The 17,808-nt window shown below is 46.5% G+C and overlaps 1 protein-coding gene across 3 annotated transcripts; it reads right to left on the bottom strand.

The window, feature by feature from the left end:
- Positions 1-1,466: 1,466 nt before the first annotated feature.
- Positions 1,467-15,981, bottom strand: LOC124313846 (SRSF protein kinase 3-like). 3 transcript variants are annotated; one of them, XM_046778663.1, is made up of 13 exons: positions 15,871-15,981; positions 14,189-14,442; positions 6,772-6,872; positions 6,348-6,456; positions 5,933-6,215; positions 5,702-5,864; positions 5,259-5,414; positions 4,685-4,777; positions 4,488-4,616; positions 4,291-4,424; positions 3,953-4,223; positions 3,600-3,883; positions 1,467-3,536 (listed from the first exon to the last, which is right to left on the bottom strand). In XM_046778663.1, the coding sequence occupies exons 1-13, from the start codon at positions 15,886-15,888 to the stop codon at positions 3,435-3,437; spliced, it is 2,097 nt and encodes a 698-aa protein (XP_046634619.1). In that variant the 5' UTR covers positions 15,889-15,981; the 3' UTR covers positions 1,467-3,434. The 3 variants fall into 3 exon arrangements, with proteins under 3 accessions (XP_046634619.1, XP_046634601.1, XP_046634609.1); XM_046778645.1 differs by lacking the exons at positions 14,189-14,442; positions 15,871-15,981 and adding an exon at positions 11,587-14,116; XM_046778653.1 differs by lacking the exons at positions 14,189-14,442; positions 15,871-15,981 and adding an exon at positions 7,700-8,864.
- Positions 15,982-17,808: the final 1,827 nt, after the last annotated feature.

Below are 17,808 nucleotides of genomic sequence, written 5' to 3'. Positions count from 1 at the left end.
ATTAAAAATGGAAACAAAATCAAAATGAAAAAACAACATTATTTCAAATAAAAAATAATATTCATGACACATTTTGAAATTGAAAAATGAATTTAATTTTTGAAAAGAATCCATTTTTATACGAAGAAGAAGAACCAGGGGGTATGGAGAGGTTAGGTCTCTCCATGCCCATGGAAGAACTAGCAGCTGCTAGCAGTGTCAGCAGCTTCACATGCTTAGACACGCTCTATTGCTATGCCGTATTGCGGAATGCGGATTTATTCCGCATATGCAACAGATAGATATCATTAGACGTCGCCTCGTGGCGCCACCGTCCTGACCAGTTGAATAAAACTAAATTTTCTGTTCATTATTCATATTTGGTTTTCAAATTCAAATGCGACAACTTTTTGATTTTTATTTTTGAGTTTACTTTCAAAATTATTTTGATTTTTGAAATTAATTTCGAGATTTGTTTCAATATTAATTAATTTTTTAACTTCGTTTTTAATTTGCAAAGCGTTTTTCAAATTGATTTTCAATTTCAAATTGTAAATCGATTTTTAGAAAAAAAATTCAAAAAAAATGATCATTTGGTACCCCATAATCGCCCTCGGGCTGGCGGTGAACGTGAAACCGCAAAAGGTCTGTGTGTAAGTTACATAAGATGCGATAAGAGCGATGAGCGCAAGTCAAACTGATTTCGAAAAAAACGAACTTGAACAAGTACAACTTAGTGTACCTTGTAGCATTCCAAATTTTGATATTTACAAAGTCGTTGAGCTATCTCAACGTAACTCACGTCACTAAATGCGACACTCTGAATGCCTTCAGCAGTTTGCTGATAGTCTTGACTTTATTTTTCCTGTTGAAATTTCAAAATTATAATTGTGGATGGTACGTTGATCTTTAGGCTTCTATGAAAAAAATGTATCTCTGCTTAATAAAGTTTATTCCTTCGAGTATTTCGAAGGTGTTCGACTTCAGTCAGTGCATTTTCCAATGCACGCTAAATTTTGGCGGTTTTAGTATCAATCTCACTCTGTTTAGCTAGCAGCGTCTTGTTTTTCGGTTACTTCACGGAGGGTGGTCAGCAACATTTGATTTTTCTGTTGAAGCTCCTCAACATCACGGAACGTGACGAGGTGGGTGGCGACTAATTACGGCAGCAGCCGATCCTTCACTGGACGTCACTTGGTCTTCGTCAGCGGGCTCGTCGCGTATCCTGTTACCTCGAAGCTCCTCGGTTTCACGAATGAGCAAACAAACTTGTTTACTCAGATCAGCAGCTTCGAGAGCATTTTCTCTCTCGGTTTCCGTAAATTTCTCACATCCTCTCCCGATTTTCGCTTGGCAAACTGTTGATTCTCGTCGTCCCCACAAATTTCAAAGTTGATCCAGTTGACGACCAATGGGAAATGACGGCTGACATGAAGCCAATGAAGTGTCTTCCAAACTCGACTCAACCAAAATGCAATAATGAAAAGTAACGAGAATACCGATGTATTTCGCTTCGCGCCATTGTTCCCAACTATTTCAGGACCAAAATTGATTCCAGTGTTTTTTTCTTTTCTTTTCGTGTTTCCACTCAAATCTGTACAGCCAATGGAGGGGTCGGGAGAGGCAGATGGAAGAGAGGAGACAAACATTTGAGTAAAGACTACAGGAAAGCGGAGGCAAACAATCGAGAGGTTTTTACTTCGGTTGCAGTTTTCTCGGTTCATTTCTCTTGCAAAAAAATTTGACCAAGTTTCATGTCATCGATGTCAGTCGTTTGTGGTGAAGGGGGACAAGTTACAACAATCGGAATTACAAATTCAGAAAACCAGAAGTTAAACATGGGGTTTATTTTATTTTTTTTTCGTTTTTTTTTTTTTACAGGATTGGTGACATAATCCGCCACTGACGACAATAAGGTTCAGGGGAGTTGGGATTCCATACACAAAACTCAAACAAAACTTTTTTTTGTCTGTTTTTCGAACCATTTTCGTTCACCTTCTCCTCCTGATCGACGTCTCAATTACAGAAAATAGAAAAAAATAATAAAGATGACAGACTGCGAGGGAGGGATGGTGAGTTGATTGCGTCACATAAGATACAAGAGAACCGTAGATTGCACTCGGAAGATAATCAACAATTTCCTTCTTCTTCTTCACTTGTCTTCAATCGAGGTCTACAATGACTTAATTGGTTGAAATGATAATAAACATTGGGTGAGGAAGGGGGTAGAGAGTGGGTGGTGGTGTACAAGGAGAGAGCAACAAGAGTCAATCTACTAACCGAATCGAGCGCGACCCATTTACTACCAATGTCTTTTGCTTCCACCTTTTCGAGTACAACTTGCCGACATCACGCATCAACATCAATATGCAAAAGAAAAAAAAAGAAAAATCACCCACTTCAATGAGATAGATATTGCCCTGGGATTCTTCGACCGACACGTGAAATCCCCCTACCCACGCCCTACCCCGCAGGCTAAACGAGATGGTTTTAAAATAAAGACATTTTTTAAACGGGAAAAAAATTTGAAGAAATCGACCTTGACGACGGCGTATCACATAAGGTACCATTCCCTAATGTCTCCTGTCACGACCGGTAAGGGCCTCACACCACCCACCTCTCGTGCCACCCAAGTTCGTTAAGTCTCCAAACTTTGCTCATTAACAAAAAAGACAAGACCCAAAAAAAAAGGAACAAATGACGATCAAATTCAAGACACGTCATGCCATCTCGAGTACCGTCACGGCGGTCTGGAATGTCGGGACGACATTCAAAGAATAATTTAATCGGCGCTTTTCTCTTTTTTCAAACATCCGGGCGACGCTGTCTCAATGTCTAAATGGGCGAGACGCACGCGTTGGCTATCCTTTCACTCACAAGAAAATAAATTAAAAATCGGCCAACGACGGCTCCAGCGGGTCAAATGGACGCCGAGTCTCGTGATCGGCAAATCAAATTTCGCAACGCATTCCGCAATCGGAATGGAAATCCTCGTGATGGCAAACTTTTCCCGTTTTTTGTTATTGTTTCTATATGAATGCAGACCAAGCGACTGGTGATATAATAGTGATGGAATTCCATTTGCAAGGGCCTGTCTTGTTTTCCCATCAAATTGTGTAAATAAAAATTTTTAAATCTGATTTGATTCGAAAACACACGAGAATGGGAGGGAACGATAGTGGAGGGACAGCTTGTTTTCTCATCAAATGGATATGATTCTCCCTGCCCAGGGACTGTGTTTCATGAAAGTTAAGGTGGAATAGATGAAGTCAACAAACTGGAAGAATGGATGGGAATCAAAAATCCAAAAAAATAATTTCAGGACCATTTTAATGAATGAGAGATGATGGTTACGTGTTTCTTTTATGTGTTTAGTGTGGGGTAGTGGGATGATGGAGAAGTGGTCGGGTGGTTGATCAATGTGAGCGACGAATTGCGGTCGAATCGGAAGACTGTCATGAAGGGACGACGACCTGCCGAGGCGAATCATCGTCGTCGTCGTCATCATCTTCATCGTCATCCTCATCGTCCTCATCTTCGTCGTCGTCATCCTCCTCCTTTTATAAACGGAACAATTAACAACTTGTCGTCATGGAATGGTTTTGGCAAAACGTTTTTACCTCATCGTCCAAGTCACCAACCTCTTCGGTCGGTTGGTGAACAAACGACAAACATTGACGGCGCTCGGCCTGCAACTGCTGCTGATGGCCGTCAAGTGGCACGCCCGTAAGCCACGGATGAAGTAGACACTCGGCCGCCGTCGCTCGCTGGTTCGGATCAAACGCCAACATGGGATACAGGAATTCGGCAAAGTCCCGCGCTTGCTGGATATCCCACTCGTATTTTTCCGTTAGCACCTCAAAGAGACCCCACGGCTTCAGCTTCGTGATGTGCCGCAATTCTCCTGTTGCAATCAACAAAACGCAATGAGCATTTCGTCATCTTCCAGCGCACGCGCGTTCATCCGTCTCACCCTTTTTGTTGAAGAAGACCCGCGAGTATTTCCCAGAAGCCGCAATCTGTTTTGGAATATCACCCAAAAGTTCGATTATGTGGGCCAAATGATCCTCGTCCCTTGAATAATCCTCGCCAGAGTGCGGCTCGAACAGGTAGTCACCGGTGGCCAGCTCGAACGCCATGCAGGCCGTGCTCCAAATATCGGCCGGAGTCCCGTATCCAGCACCCAATAAAACTTCAAGGCAACGGTATTGCCTCGTTTGAATATCCTCCGTAAAGTGGTGATGCTATTCGACAAAATAGGAAAAAGAGTTTCAGCAACCGACCCACAGGCTCCAATTTCTCTTTACTTACCACCCAGCAGGCGTTGCCCAAATCTGCAATTTTCACCAACATGTCAGGCCAGACTTCTCGGACGGGATCTGGTCTCTTGTCCAGCAACGACCGTTGATCTGGAACCGAAGACGTGCGACGCATTCCGCTTTCACCTGCAAGTGTTGGAAACAAATTAATCCCAAATCTTGGCATCAAAATATGAAGAAATCACGTACTGGTCGTCGAGTTCTCGTTGTCGTTCGGATTATCCTGAGGGTTAAGGAAGCCCTCGGGAGCGGAAGCAGACGAAGCCGGATGAACTTGAGCCTCCGTCATCTCCGCAAAACTCTTGCGATGTTCTACATCTGGAAGAGAGAGAGAGAAAAACAAATAAGTTCACTGCTAACTTGAATGAATGGAATTTTGATTTTACTGTTGGATCCACCGTTCCTGAGAGTGAGATTCGCCGCGCACGCTTCATCCGCAGCTTGCAAGCTCGTTCCGTTTGTTTCCGTCTCTTTACATCCTGATATCATTACGGTCCACCCAACGAAAACAACAACAAGAAATTTCGTCAACAAGTCAATTACAGGCAAGTCAAGAGTTTTACGAGTCGCCAAGAGAAAACTAGCGAAAGATGGAGAGATAATGCGACAAATATGAATTGCAAATGCAATGTAAATATTCAAGACATGGAAGGCCCAGTTGCAGAGCGGCCCCATCCGCGTTGCGCATAAACGCGGAACCCAAACGCAGCACAAAAGACCTCGGAGAGATCGATGTGCTGCGTGCAATTGCCGTGTTCGGGGCGAATTGAGGCATTTGTTCCTTGAGATTCTGCCGGTACCATTTTTTTTCAGTTTAACTTTATTTCCCTATACCAAGACGGAAAGTGTCAAAGAGTAGGAAAAGCGACCAACTCGGCGTTTCGTTTCGCAAATGCAAATTTCTCCCTTAAATGCCCAGAAAATGGAACTTTATTCAAAGAGACGGACGGAATTCCATACCGTTAATCTGGAGATTCTCTTCCAGCTCCTCCAATTGCTGGAGCTGCTTTTCCAGTAACTCCGCCTTCTTTTTGGCCTTCTTTTTCATCTTCTTCTTCTTGCTTTTTGACATGTTGGTCGTATTGGTAGACTGCAGTTCTTTGGGCGCCGTACTCACTGCAAATGTAAGGAAGCAGCAAAGAATTAAAGACGGTGGAAACGCTATGAACACTCGACAACAACAGGCGTCTGCCCACGACTAAAAGGGAACAAAAGAAATTACAAGACAAAGGAAACGAACCAACAGAAGAAGAAAGTCGAGAACGACAAATGAACCACTCCAATGGCTTAGCCAAACGAGATCGGCACGTCCCGTTTACACGACGACGACCAGAAACGCCAAGGAGAGCCAACACGTACCAAAAACGTATAATTTCACATGAAGATATTGCTGGGAATAATACCTAAAGAACCGGGGAGTTTCATGCCCATCTTGTGCCACTGGGTAGCGTCGGCTGCGAGTTTCCGAATGAATGGCTCATCGACGCAAATCAAAATGTTCTCGGGTTTGATGTCCGTGTGGATGATGCGACACTTGGTGTGCAAATAGTCCAAACCTTCGAGAACCTGTACCGAGAAGAAAACAATCAATTAAGAAATCGATAATCTTCCACATGACTGCGTCGATGTCAAACCTGGCGGATGATGGTCTTGACGTTGAGCAGAGGAATGCCTTGGTACTGGCTGCGTATGATGAGTTTGAGAAGATTGTGACCGAGCACTTCAAAGACCATACAGACGTGCGTGCCATTAATGCCGCTGATCTTAAAATCATCAAGAAGCTGGACCGTCTTCTCGCGTTTCGGGTCCGTTTCGTCGCTCTCGCGGACGCAGCGGAGCAACTTGATCTCGTCCAGCGCCGTCTCCGTGTAATGCGACGCGCTCTTGACCACCTTGAGCGCCACAAACCGTTTCGCCCTGTATGAAAATAAATAAATAAAAAGGAAAACGGATAAGCCATGAGAATTTGAAAAAATGGCAGCACGAAAACCAGACATGATCCGAATCAGGAAAATGAAATCAAAATAGGATCGTGAAATAATAACTGACACCAAGTCCCAGCAGAGCCAGACGGTGGAGAAATGGCCCCAGCCCAACTTGCGCACGACATGGTATCGATTGTGAAAGAGATCGCCGATTTTCACCGGATGGTAACCACCTGGAAAAAAATGAAAGAAACAAAAAAGAAAACCAAATAAATAACGACAAGAACAACGAAAGTTGAAAAGGAATCGAATGAAATGCATCCGCAGGGAATATCCTGGAGTAGAAATCGATGGAATGGCATGCCCAAACTTGAAAGCTGGATCAGGTAGGATTCACAGGGGAAAACAGAAAAGATATAGAGTAGAAAAAAGAAAAAGAGTCAATGATGCTGATCGATAATGTTCTACCAACCAACCAGCTGGGCACGCACACACCACCCGACATTAAAAGCACAAAAGCTCTGGCTCTGCTTCTTGCTTTACTTTACCTTTGGTGTAATCCCTTGGATCTTCTTGTTCGTCATCATCGGAGCCGAGGATCTCTTCGTCTTCGTCGAGCGTTTCGGAAATGGATCCTTTGACATCGTTCCTACAACAGCCACAGAGAAAACCAATACACATCATCAATACCGCAAGAATAGAAAGAAAAAAAAAACGCGTAGAGATCGGCGATGATCACGTCAGATGAGCCGCTCAACTCGTGATTGGGCAACGGGAAGGCGGATGGAACATCATTTAATCACAAATCAGCTGTTGGCCTTATCAGCTTTTCGTGATAAGGGATAGCAATCAGCTAAGGAGGGAGAGGGGGAGAGACTGGGCAGCGATTCGTTGAATCGGCTATCTCTGATGGTGGTGGTGTACGCTGCTATCATCCAACATTAACCTCATTTCCCCCCCCGCTCCGTGCCGCACACAATTCGCCTCGACGTCCGCCTCTTTAAGCAATTCCATCAATCGATAACTTGGTTATGCTTCGCCTTGTTACCCATCAGCCCGCCAGCCGTGGTCATGTCGTACCCGAAACGACAACAAAGCGAAGGTCAGAACCGCTGGATCCAAACAGCGGCAGGTGGGATTGTCACGACTCAAAACGCGACCAGCCCAAACAACCACCGTCACTTTTAGCGTCAAGGAAACATGTAGAGGACGTCGTCGACTCAACAAATCGATACAAACAAGAGCGAGAGATGTGAGTGTGTGTGTGTGTGTGTGTGTGTAGTGGGGGAAAAAGGCGTTCCTTTGTCGCATCGTCGCTTCGCCACCCGGATGTCATCCAGCCAAAAGAAAACTGGGATCGGACTCAGAGTACATATATACAACAACATGCCGGATCGAATGTTGGCTGTTGTGAATCGATCCATTATGTTCCATTTGAAATTCAAAATGGGAACCAGCCAAAGGAACCAAACTCACCCGCTGCTGGCAGTCTCGAATTCCCATGAACAATCAGACACGGCATCGCTAAACGAAATCGACATGGATGAGGAGGCCGTTGCGAATGATCGTGCGCTCGAAATCGATCGAAATTCGAATTCATCCGAGTCGCTCGTACTGGCACTACTGCTGCTGCTATTGTTGTTGTTATTTCCATCAGGCCGGCAGACATAGCAGGCAGTCAACGGGGAACAGATCAAAAGAGTTGGATGGAGTGGGGATTCTCGCCCAGTCACGGCCAATGACTCGGCAGCGCCAGACGAGGACCAACATCCATCCGACGAAAGTGAAGTCACATCGCAGAGTTGAATCGACACGTCTTCTTCTGCCTCTTCCAATTCTTCCTGATACGTGACGACGCACAGGGCCGGCTCGGCGGGCAAACCCAAGAGACGGCCCGAATCAAAAGCTCCGACAATGAAAAGGCGATCGTGATCGTCTTCAACGGCCGCAGGATCCAATGAATCCGAATCATCCGCAAAATAATCGATCCAATCCCCATCGTCCCGCCACCGTCGTCGCGGCCGCAAAGGTTCGCCGGCCAGGGCACCGCTCGGGCCGCCGCCCGTCGGTAAATTGCGGTGCCATCCAATTAAATTGCGAATCACTAAATAGGCGAAGATCACGGTCAGCATTGCGGCAACCAACGGACGAGCGGCAGCAATGACGCCCGTTTGTTCGACTTTGCCCGGCCTCTCGGCTCCCGGTAACCAAAAGACGCAACTCGAATGACCAACGGTCCACCAGCACTCGAATTGGCTCTGATTGATCAGCCAACGGTCCACTGGTGTCGACGATCCGAGCGACTCTGTCCGCACTGGCGGCGGCGGCCAAAGCGGAAGCGGCTGTGCCATGGACGTGCCGTTAAAAGCGTCGGCTGGGCAGGTGCACATTGCCGCCGATTCGTATCTTATCGCTCACGAAAAAATGACTAACGCATTCACCATTCGAAAAATCACTAGACGCGCCGTGCGCCTTTTGTGTCTGCGGCGGACGCGCCCGTCACCCAAAAATAAATGTTAATAAAAACCGATTGGAGGGTGGTTGGTGGGGTTTCTTCTTCTTTTTGGTTATTCGAGTAGGCGGAGTGTACGACGACGACGGATCACGATGCGAGTTCACGGGGGGAAAACGGACGACTAGTGATGCACAGCCAGCAGAATGGCCAGCATCTGCACACTGTGTGTTCTCTTGGCTTGGCGGAGGGGAAATTAGAAAAGAGCGATGGAGTCGGGATGGATGTAGGCCGCCGCCTCATTCTGATGGCTGGCCCCCAAAACGTTCCAAAATAAACGCAATGGGACAGCGCAAAAAGATCCCAAGGACAAGGCGGTAGCTATTTCCGAATTGGCCCGGCTTGGCAGCGGCCAAGCACCCTTCTGCGTCTCGTCCGCTTGCACTACGTATCCATCAATCCAGCCACCTCCTCTCACCCCCAACCCCAACCCCAACCCCCCCCCCTTCCCTCTTCAACCGCCCAACGGCTCCACCTCCACATGACACACTTGGATCGATTTGGATGGCCAAATCGATTGGACCAAACCATCCATTTTTCTATCTCCTTTCCGATTCGTTTCATTTTTCTTTTTTAACCCCGTGCACGGGACAAGGCAGATGAATCGATTACACGCAGCATATGCAGCCGAGAAGATTCATTTCTTCTCCTCTTTTCCTTAAAAAAGATAACACAATAGGCCACTCTTCCACCCGACAATTATTATCATTTTTTTTTGCCCAGTGCGGATTTAGAAGTCGCTGTTTGGCTCAGCCTCCCCCTCCTCTCATCTATAAACAGAATGCACGACAAATAATTTATGAAAATTGGCCCAAAGCACAAATGGATATGTAGAGGAACACACAAACAGTGCTCACAAAGAAGAAAGAAAAGAAAAGGAAAAAAACACCCTCCCCAGAGATGTAGTATATCCGGCCGGAATTCGGATGCTATAAACAAAGCAAGAGGCAAACAAACAAACAAACATTGGGGTGGGTGGAGGGATGAAAAGCTAGCGGAACAACAAAATAGTGTCTCGTGAGTTGGAAGCTCGGGGGCTTTCCGGTTCATCAACATGTCGAAACGCAAAGTAATGATTGAAGAGTTAGGGGGGGGGGGGAAGAGTCAAGTTTCGACGAATTTAAAAATACAAAAAAAACCAAGGAAAAACCACGAAAATAACGCCCGTCATTATTCAATTCCATTCATCCGTGCAGGACTCTCCGGCAGGAATGTTTCAAAAAGTCTACACGAACGTGAGCGCCTACCCAATGAGATTAGTCACGTCGACAGGGCCACTCCATCGAGCAGCAGAGTTAGATAAAGACAGTTTCTTGATGCAGGCAAGTCGGTTGTGACGTTTTCATATGAGATGCGACCCAAGAGGACTAGCGACTAACAATCTTACTCATCGCGTTCTGCAGTGCAGCGGCCCTTAAGTGTGCGAGAAGCATGGGAGAGCAGCGAGAACTTGTGCGAGCATCTGTTTTGGCAGCAAGTATTGCCATTTCGTCTCTGTCGCTTTGCGCCCCCCGTCTCGTTCCGTCCAATTTGATCAAAGCCGGGAGACAAAGAAGAAACTACAGCAGAGAACAAATACAAACAAGGGAAATAAGAGAGAAAATAGAATCATCTCCTTGTCGTGCGTTGGGTGGGAGGGCGGATCTTATCGTGCATGGGCGAAAACAGCTAGCCATGGAGAAACACGATACGTAATCAAAAGTTTCGATAAGCCTATACTTTCCCCTGCCCCCTTTCACTCTGATCCTGTCGTCTATACCCTCCCAACTCTCGATCTTTTCAGACATCCTAAAGTCCTTACAATATCACGACGGAGCACACACGGAAAGTCTAAAATTTCAAACAAAACACAAGGAGGAGGACTCGATCCTCTTGCCCTTCAACAGAAGAAACAAGGCAACCAATCAGACCGTGGAACACGTAGGAGCGGGGTCGGCCACCCGTGGACGCACGAAAATCGACCAGCGTCGGGAGAGAGTGAGTAAGACTAGCAACGGCCAATTCAATACTACTCTCTTTACTTTTTCTCCCTTTTATCTTCGGGACGTAAAAGCCTCGGTTAACAATGCATCTTAAGACAACGGCGCGTGCACAGAGCGGGATGGCCGTGAGGTGTCGAGTAACGTCCGTCACACCTCATTATCAACATCCATCAATAAGAAGCTATTTGGCAGCACGAGGCCAATCCGGCTAGTAGTAGCTAGATATTGTGCCGCTAATGCTCCTCACCCATCGATCTCTTTTCGTCTGCAGTCATACTAGGTCGGTTCCGCACGTCCGCGTGCATTCCAAGAAAAAAGCTACACGAGAAAAAATCACCGACAAGACATCAAAGAAGCTAACGACACACGACATCCCTAGTTCTCTTCATTGAACTTTCATCAGGAAATGGCGGCCGGAAAGGCACCACACACACACACACACACACACATATATATAATAAATATACAGACAAGTCTCCCCGCCGTTTCAATCATTCAAAAGGTTACTACTAGAGATTTCACTAGAGGCAACCGAAAGATATAGCAAAGAAAACTTGACACACACACACAGCTAGGAGGTCCTGGAACCTTTTTTCCCCCACGTCGTCTTCCTTCTTTGTGCCCGTCGGTCGATTCAGGTCTGTGTCGTTTCCAAACGAGAGCAGCGGAAAATAAGAAGAAGCTCTTATATATATTCCCTTCCATCTTTTTCCCTCCCAAGAGCTCAAACGTTACATGTAGAAAATTGGATCGATTGGCTTACGGACGAGGGTTGGCATCTTTTTTTTTTTTTTTTTTTTTTTTTGATAAAAAGGAAATTCAGTTTTGCCTTTGAAGGCAAAAGGAGCCGCAGCATTGAATGTTTTTACCTGGCCGCCAATATGACGCTGTTGCGGACGGGCTGGCGGGAGCGAGACGGACGTTGCATGTCGAGTCGGTAATGTGCGAATTCACCGAAAGGACCGCAGAACGAGCCGCCTCCGTCGCCGACGTCATGGAAACGGTGGCGACGCATAGCCAAAGTGGTTGTAGAAGCAGAAGTGGATGAGGTGGTGGTGTTGTTGGTGTTGTTGGTGTCAAGCGGCGGATCGAGCCCACTTGGCGGGAGGGAGAGTGAGGCTTGTCGGTATTGAGGGCCGAGTGGCGGGGCACGAAAGGCCGATCCGGTCGAGGGAATCATTAGTGAGGGATTCTCGTGAGTAGCAATCGTAGACGCCGCCGCCGCCGTGGCTGGCCATAAATAAGGACGGGGTGGGATTATTACTCCAGCCGTGGCGACCGCTTGACTGGACCCAATCGATAAAGGTAAGGCGGTGTGGTGATGTGATGGGGTAGTGAAAGGCACAAGGACTCCGGTTGGGACATAGGCAGTGGGATCGGTCGTGGACAAGAGGGATGGATGCAAAAGAGGCAAAGGACTGGGGGTCGTATTGATGCTGCTGCCGCCGCTGACGCTTCCGCTGAACGAGGAAGCGTCCGCCGTTCGGTATTTGGGCGAGCGCGGCGACAATGCGCAAGGACGGACCAAAGCCGGGCAAGACGTCGTGCTTGACTGGCGGATTAAACTGCGCCGGTTCTGCGTCTCCAGATACAAAAGACTGGGATCGCTCCCGGCAATACCGCCCTGTTGCTGTTGCTGCTGCTGGTGGTGGTGCTGGTGCTGCTGATGAAGCAAAGCCGCCTCTTCCAATTCGGCTTCCGCTCCGGAAGAGTAATCAAACGAATAAGGCCGGCTGCAGAGTTGAGAGCTTCTGGCTCGCTGACTCGTCCCAGCCGGCAGGTACGCGGCAGCCGATTGGAGGCCAGCGGCGATATCCGCATCGCTAACGCAGGGCACGTCGCACGACAAGGGTCGTGGCAAAAGGCGTCGTGATTGGTTGATAACTTTGGTTGCGGCCGACACGGGCGGCACAGGCAGTTTCCTCGACAGCGACAGCTTCGGCGAATCGCGGGCGCTGATGACGGATGCCGATCCGGACGACGGGCGGATGAGCGCGTCCATTTCGTCCATGGCATCGGCCACACTCGCCATCATCAAATCGCTCTGACTCATGTGGTGAACAGCTGACGACATCTTGTTGTGGTGGTGCTGCTGGTGGTGTTGGGCCCGTCCCGGAACGGGCAGCTTACGGCCGGCCGCTCCAATCAGCCCAGACGGATGAAGGACAGACGAAGAGACGACAGGTGCCGATGGGGAACTGGTGAGCGACAAGTGCAGTGCACTCAAATCGCAAATATCAAAACTGCCACCGTATGTTTGGGTCAAGCGGAGCAAAGATGTCGCCTGCGCCAGGGCCGGCGACGGCAGATGACGTCGCGGTCTGTGCATATCGGCCGGAGATGATGACGTCGATCCGAACCGATCGGCCGACGGTGGCATAGCGGCAAACTCATCCATCTCGTCCGATCCACCAACAACAACAACAACAACAAATAATACCCAGGAAAAACAACTGGGGTAGTGCAACAATAAAATGTGGCGATTTCACCACGGCGCAACGCAACAAAAATCAATCACCTACAAAAAGGAGGGCACCACAACACACATCTGACGGATGGCTACCTCCGAAAGCGACTGAGAGGCACCGTTCCTTTGCAACGGCTGGGAGCCAAACCCCTCGAGGGGTGGAGCAGGGGGTGCGCTCTGACCTGACGCGCTCCTCTCTCTCTCTTCTCTTTACTCTCCATCGCCCGCTCCTTCGAGCTCACCTTCCATCCAGCGACCACCACCAACGGCCGAGCACACACACACACAACAAGGTAGCGAATCAATAACAAGAGCCACACCAAGTGTGCAGTTGTATAGTAGTAACGTAGCAACGGCCATTGTCAGTTGACAAAGATGGGAGGGTGGAGAGGGTGGTACGTCCAGTACATATAAGGTTGAGGACTTGTTTCACACATATTGAAATGGGAGGAGGAGATTGAGCTTGGCATAAAGAAGAAGAACTCTCAAAAAGTAAAAGAAAAAGTATCCAGTCAGTACGACGAACTCTTCATCGTCGTTTTGGTCCACTTGACGAAACATCGGCAGTTGGTAAAGAGGATTTTCGTCTCAAAAAAGATTTAGATTCAGACATAGAGAAAGTTGGAAGCGACAACTTTTGTAGAACCCACTCCGCCGTCATCACACACACATTTCTTTCTCTTATTCGCTGCTATGCGTGGAAAACTAAGGCGGAACTACATTTTTCTCCCCATTTTTTTTTCTTTTACTTTCTGTCTTTCGTTTCTTTTTTATCCGGGACAATCAATACCACACAGAGGCGGGAGGGTGTGTACGTTAGGGCGGGTCCCATCCGATGATGGAGACCGGCTCTTTAAAAAGCCGATAACTACGGTTGTGGGGGGTTACGTGGACGCCTCTCACAAAGTCCCCTGTATGTTATTCACGACACACACACACACAAGTCATATTGTTATTGTTTCGGTTGCCTAGACGACACGGAACACACGACATGCAAGACTTACTTGGCGGCGTCGAGCTCGTCAGCGGCGTCGACATCGACATCTTCCACGACGACAATCACCGATGATGAGGTGACGGCGAATTGACGCTGTTTGCGAACCGAATGGCGATACTCTCTCGAGTTGCCGCTGTTGTTTTCCCTTTCAATCGCGTAGATGAGGATGGCGCAAGTGGCGACCGGAATCAGCAGGGCCCAAAAGGTGCCTGGCAAGGCCACCGTCCACGACAGGAGCCACTGATCCATCGAGTGATGCAACTAGAAGTTTGATACACAAATTGAACGACGCTTCTGCTGCTGCTGCTGCTGCTTGGCACACAATTTAAAATTTGAACTATCCATCTCGCAAAGATGGAACACAACTAGTCAGCTCCCCCCCCCCCCCCCTACAGCAAAAGATAACACGTGCGAGTCACGTGAACCCATGCATTCGTACTAACACAGAAAGAAGGGTACAAAAACCTTGAGGCTGGTTTTTCCTTTGGCCCCGTTGGCACTTGGCGCCCCACGGACTAGTGATCGAACCAGGCACACACAACCGCCCCTCTTTCAATCTATCAGCAAAGTGGAAGGAGGAACAAGTTGCACAACCAAAGTCGTTGTGGGAAAAGAGACGAAATCCGGAAGGGGGTTATCAAGAGACTATATGAAAGAGAGCGAGGTAACAAATCTTGATGCCAGGGTCGTCGTTCAAACGTCAAGTTGGCAGATCAACGTTATAATCAGACACTGGCCAATGTGAGATGTGTCTACCTTGTTTAGGCGCGGATTGGGGGCTCCAGAGCAGATCGATTTCGAATCGACTCAAATACCCATCAGATGACCAAGGTCAAATGTTTTTTTCTAGCAAAATCCAACATTACAAGGAAACATTCAGCAAACGCTCGAAATATAACCTTTAGATTATGGGGGGGAAATGGGAAAAAAATCCTTAAAAAATCGCCGAGGACAGTCGATGTTATATAAAACGATATACAGGGGAAATATGGAGATTTTAAAATACTGGCTCTAAAAACACGCATTGCATAATCAATAAGAGCTTGAATTGGGAAATCAAACGAGCAAAGGAAACACGTATGTCACACGCATTGAGAAAGAAATGTCGATGGAAAATGGGCTTCTTGAGAATTTTGACCCTCGTGACATTGCCCTTTTGACATGCTCACGAGAGCACTGTGACGTAGGTTTCAGTTCCAAAGGTGAATTCGATAAAGGACGCACACGAGTGAAGAGATAAAGGCACAGTGTCAATTACATTCATCTTTTAAAACCATTCTCGATTTAGAGCAGATTGAGATGTTTGAAAGAATTGAATTTCACTATTGGAGAGACTTTCAAGAGTGAACCCTGATCTTTACACTGAGCATCGAGCTAACCCAAACATGTCATTTGAAACAGTTAAGAGAACTAGTCTGTTTGCAGACTTGAAAACACAACTTTTGCTTACTCACTCAGGGGTTTTGGGTGTAACAGCTGTGGCTGTTTTTCTGGTTGGATCTAATTCCCTTCTTTTGAATATTTGTACCTCTTCTTCTTTGCCAGGATAGCTAGCACTGTTTCATTTACACAAAACAGAAAGTTGACGTGGACCAAGTGGGGCACGGGATCAAATGCAAACAATCAAAAGACATTCGTCAGAGAAAAAATAAAAATTGTTAATTCAATAATACAATCTCGTGTACTCACCTCTAAAGTTGGTGTCATTCTTGATTACGCTCATGCTTCCTTGCAAAATCCTTCTGATACCAACAACTAAAACAAAAACACTGAACAACAATCGGCGGCCATATTCACAATATTGGGCTACGTTGCCGGTTGTTAGATTATGATTTGTAAACATTTTAATTTTGAAAGATTGTAATTTTTGTAGCCTAAATCATATAAAATCAGATGAGAGAGGCAAGATGAGATGTTAACTGAAAACCATAAACCAGCGCGCTTTACCAGGTAATTGATCAGGAGCGCCAATTAAGTGAAAACGTAGAGTGGAGTGGCTGGCTCGGGCTCGCCCACAAAATATCTTTCATTTCCGTGATTGGCTTACCTCTGAGAACGTAAAAAACACACACAACACGAATGAAAGTTAAATTAAAATGATAGCGAGCAGAATGGTGGGTACGGACATTTCTTTCTGGTTGATTTGGCAAATTGTGGCAGCTATATTCCATACCTACAGAATTCTGGGAAAAGTTGAAAAGAGATGAGGAAAGCCTACAAATATTTTCCATTGTGGATAGAAAAAGTAGCTAGAAAACACCGTGACGGTTGCAGTTTTGCTCCATATAAAAACGGGATATGGTTTACTCTGTATCTAAAACAAAGTATATATGGCACATCTCAATCATCTCGAATCTGACACGTTTATGGCTTTAGACTAATTTCTTTGGATAATTATTCCATGGTCGATCGGTTTAGAGCCAAAAAACATTCAGCACGATATCGCATGATAGCAGTGTGGAAAAGGGGAAGACTTAATGAGACATGCAAAAATATGAGAAGTAGAACTCTCGTCAGCATGTTCTTGCGTAGTAGGACTTGCGGGGCTTTCCGACCTGTCTGCTGGCCCGGTAACAATTCCCAACAAAAACTGCCATTCTTCCACCCTGGTTGAGCCCGCTCTCTTTCACACACACACAAGTCTACTCAACACATATGAAGAAGCCCCTTCTATTAGACGTAATACATGAAGGGGATTGCCTCAGCTGCTAGCGGTCGGGATACTGTACAGTGCAGTGGATATATGGCGAATCCGCTAGGGAACGAGGGCAATCCATTTTGTGCATCGGATACCGCGCACGCGAGAACGTCTAATGCATAGCGACACAATCGAGACGGAACAGACGCCCGCCCACCCTTCTTCGTCTCTCCTTCTGCCTCCGTAATACTCCATAGCTGAATGCCAAAAGACTTGGTGGAAACATAAAAGGAATATATCAAGACAAAAAGGAGAGACAGAAAAACACGATGCCGATTAAGGTTGGTCGACTGCCCAACTTTTCTCTACGATTGGAATAAGACCATAACTGTTCCAGCTGCTTTTACCACTGGATCGATATAAATTCTAAACTCCCAAAGAGAGCTTGAATGTGAAAAGCGTAAAGAAACTGCTACCTAATGAACTAGTTTCTTTTTTTCTTTTTTCTCTTTAAGTTATTACTATTGAATTTCATTTCAGGGAAAGGGATAATTTAAATTCAAATAATTACCAGAGATGTATAGGAGAAAGAAATAAAACTTTAACCATTTGTTTATTTAAATTCATTAAAAAAAAAAGAATAATGTCGGGAGTAGAAAAAAATCGTTAACAACTTCTTTTTGTCTTTACGCTTGGTGGACGTGTTTTACGCTTGATGATTTTGTGCAAACCCGGTAATATGTACGTTTTCACGTAAGGTGACGGCAACTCGGTCGCTTGTTGACAAAAGTTGCCGAGCCTCCCACGGCAATCAACTCACGGCCATGTTGGATCATGACATGCAACTCGCCCCGAGTATATTGGATCGATATCTTCAACTCGCCTGTAGAGACCAACGGGATAATTAATGGGAAACGCAACGAATTATGAGCTTAGTAATAACACCAAACCTTGAACGTGACCATTAGAATTGGCGACATTCCGTATGA

The sequence above is a fragment of the Daphnia pulicaria genome, chromosome 1 (genome assembly GCF_021234035.1).
Source record: "Daphnia pulicaria isolate SC F1-1A chromosome 1, SC_F0-13Bv2, whole genome shotgun sequence".
NCBI classification, from domain to species: domain Eukaryota; kingdom Metazoa; phylum Arthropoda; class Branchiopoda; order Diplostraca; family Daphniidae; genus Daphnia; species Daphnia pulicaria.
The sequence above is the reverse complement of the archived record's forward strand: the minus strand, read 5'-3'. Positions and strand labels throughout refer to the sequence as shown.